This window comes from Trichechus manatus, unplaced genomic scaffold (assembly GCF_000243295.1).
Source record: "Trichechus manatus latirostris isolate Lorelei unplaced genomic scaffold, TriManLat1.0 scaffold00362, whole genome shotgun sequence".
NCBI lineage: Eukaryota > Metazoa > Chordata > Mammalia > Sirenia > Trichechidae > Trichechus > Trichechus manatus.
This window is the reverse complement of record NW_004444298.1, coordinates 638,897-641,627: the sequence shown is the minus strand read 5'-3', so window position 1 is coordinate 641,627 and position 2,731 is coordinate 638,897. Positions and strand designations below refer to the sequence as shown.

The window sequence follows — 2,731 nt, the reverse complement described above, 5'->3', positions numbered from 1 at the left end:
AAAATACATAAGAAAGCAATTCTTACACATTTAACTGATTCTTTAATGAGGTGAACTATTTACACAGCAATTTTCTCAGAGCCATTATGACATCTTTATTCCTTAGACTATATATCATGGGATTAAACATAGGAGTTAGGATAGTGTAGAAAAGAGAAAGCACTTTGTCAGTTTTCTCTGAGTGTCTGCTCTTGGGTCTTAAGTATGTAATAATGGCTGATCCAAAGAATAACACCACAACCATCAGATGAGATGAGCAGGTGGAGAAGGCTTTGGCTCTACTTGTGGCTGATGGCAACTTCAGGATGATGGAGATGATTTTACTGTAGGTGCCAAGAGTCAACAGAAATGGAACCATAACAAATAACACAGCCACTGTGTAGACTAACATCTCATTTGCAAAGATGTCTCCACAAGCCAGCTTGAGTATTGGGGGAATGTCACAGAAGAAGTGATTAATGTGGTTAGATCCACAAAAAGGCAGAGAGAAATTCTGATACGTTAGCCCTGTCATAATGGGGATTCCAATGTTCCAGGACCCAGTCACCAACTGGATACAGACCCTGTGGTTCATAACTAGCGGATAGTACAGAGGGTTACATATGGCCACATAGCGGTCATAGGCCATCACTGCCAGGAGCAAACACTCTGCACCTCCAAATATAAGGACAAAGCACATCTGTGTAGCACAGGCAACTAAGGAAATTCTTCTTCTCTGGGTCCCAAGATTCAGCAGCATTCTGGGGAGAGTAGCTGATACATAGAAGGTTTCTAAGAAGGAAAAATTTGCCAGGAAAAAATACATAGGGCTCTGGAGAGCAGGATCCATTTTTGTTATTAGAAATATGGTGCCATTGGTCATCAGGATAATGATGTAGATGATTAAAAATAATCCAAAAAGAAACCACTGGAGATGGGGCATGTCAGCAAAGCCCAAGAGAACAAATTCCATTAGTTCAGTTAGTTTATCTTTTGTTGGTTTTTCTTGATGATTCATCTGTGGAAAAAGTAAATTTGCATGTCATTTCCTTTTACCTTCCTGTATCTCTTTGCCTCTTCTCTAAATTGTAATGAGGTGCCCGGCTGGGATTTTATGATCAATGCAATCGTTTGCACTTTAAGAATGATGCTATGTACGTATGTCCCTATTTACTGTAAATCACAGTAAACAATCCCCTCAGATCTATTTTAAGATCATTTCACTATACTTTACAAGCACAGTCCAGGATAGATCAGACTATACCTGACTCAGCACAGGTGCTGAAGCAATTGGCAACCGCTGGAGATGGACTCTCAAATTTGCCATCTTATCTCACTTTAATTAATCACACGTCTTGACAATCTTATTGTACTTCTCTATGCATTTTCTCAGTCAAGATTCTCAAACACTGTATCATAAACTATCTTCTAACATATATTTTCAACTGCCTATTTCACCACTTCATTCTCCCATCACTTGACCATTTTAAGCATATAAGTTCTAAGTGCACAGTTCATATTAGGTTGTTTAGAAAGAAAATGGAAAATTGAAATATTCCATTTTACACATGGGAATAAAACAAATGTATTTTGGTAGGTTATTAAGTAGGTAAGATAAGAGGGTTTTATTCATGGAAATTATCCTAGGTACATTGATTTAGATACAAACAATAAATGTAGTCATCCTGGAAAAACAGGAGTACCATGGAAGGTATTTGTTACCTGTGTTTATGTGTGTGGGTCAGGAGGAGGAAAGATATTGGCTGCTATGTTCTACCCATTGTGCTGTGTGTACTCGCTATTATTTTTGTTGTTACTCAAAACAATAACACTTCAGATAACTATTTCTGAACTCCCTTTTCTTTTATGTAAGGACATTAAGACTAAGTATGAATAAGGCCACCAACTGCGCATAGCTTTTGTGACTTCAAGTCAGTATCCTTTTTTTTTCTTTTTTAATGGACTTGAGTTTGACTCCTATCTCCATGATTTATTATCTTTGTGATATTAATCAATTGTTTAAAGTTTCTAAGGTTTACTTCTTTGTGAGAATTAATTGAGATAATATTGGTAAAATGTATCACCTACCTACCAATTTTAAACTGTTTACTTTTTAGTTATGGTTCTATAATTATGATTATGATGAAAACCTACAGCCGTCGAGTCAATTCGGACTCATAGGGACCTAGATGACAGACCTAGATGAACTGCTGACTTTTTGGTTAGCAGCCGTGGCACTTAACCACTACACCACCAGTATAATTATGATTATGATAGTATGTTCTTTAAGCCTGTAGCCCTAGAATTTAACAGATTGCTAGTTAAGGGTTTTGAGTTCCTTTGTTAACAATTGTTTTTCCCACCATTCCCTTTCATCAGAGTCAGGAGAGGGACTAGTCAGTGAGGCTCTTAAGGTGCAAAATTTAAGGATGCATTTAGAGTCATCCTTGCACTTTCAAGATCCTGAAAGTGAGTTCCTTCTTAAATTTTGTAAGAGGCAGGGTGACTCTTGTCTCACTGTGCTTTTTATCTCTCCATCCTAATGGGTTTGCACCTTGTCCACTAAGCAAAGCAGAATTATGGTGCCATAGTTAAAAAGTCCCAAACCCGTTGTTGAGGAGTCAATTCCGAATCTTAGTGAACCTATAGGACAGAGTAGAACTGCCCTATAGGGTTTCCAAGGACATAAATCTTCTGGTAAGCAGACTGCCACATCTCTACTCCAAGGAGCAGCAGCTTGGTTTGAACCACT

The 2,731-nt window shown here is 37.9% G+C and overlaps 1 protein-coding gene across 1 annotated transcript; it reads right to left on the bottom strand.

The window, feature by feature from the left end:
- Positions 1-55: 55 nt before the first annotated feature.
- LOC101347487 (olfactory receptor 10AG1-like) lies at positions 56-1,624 on the bottom strand. The gene has a single exon (XM_004390948.3). The coding sequence runs from the start codon at positions 995-997 to the stop codon at positions 56-58; it is 942 nt and encodes a 313-aa protein (XP_004391005.1). The 5' UTR covers positions 998-1,624.
- Between the last annotated feature and the right edge of the window lie 1,107 nt (positions 1,625-2,731).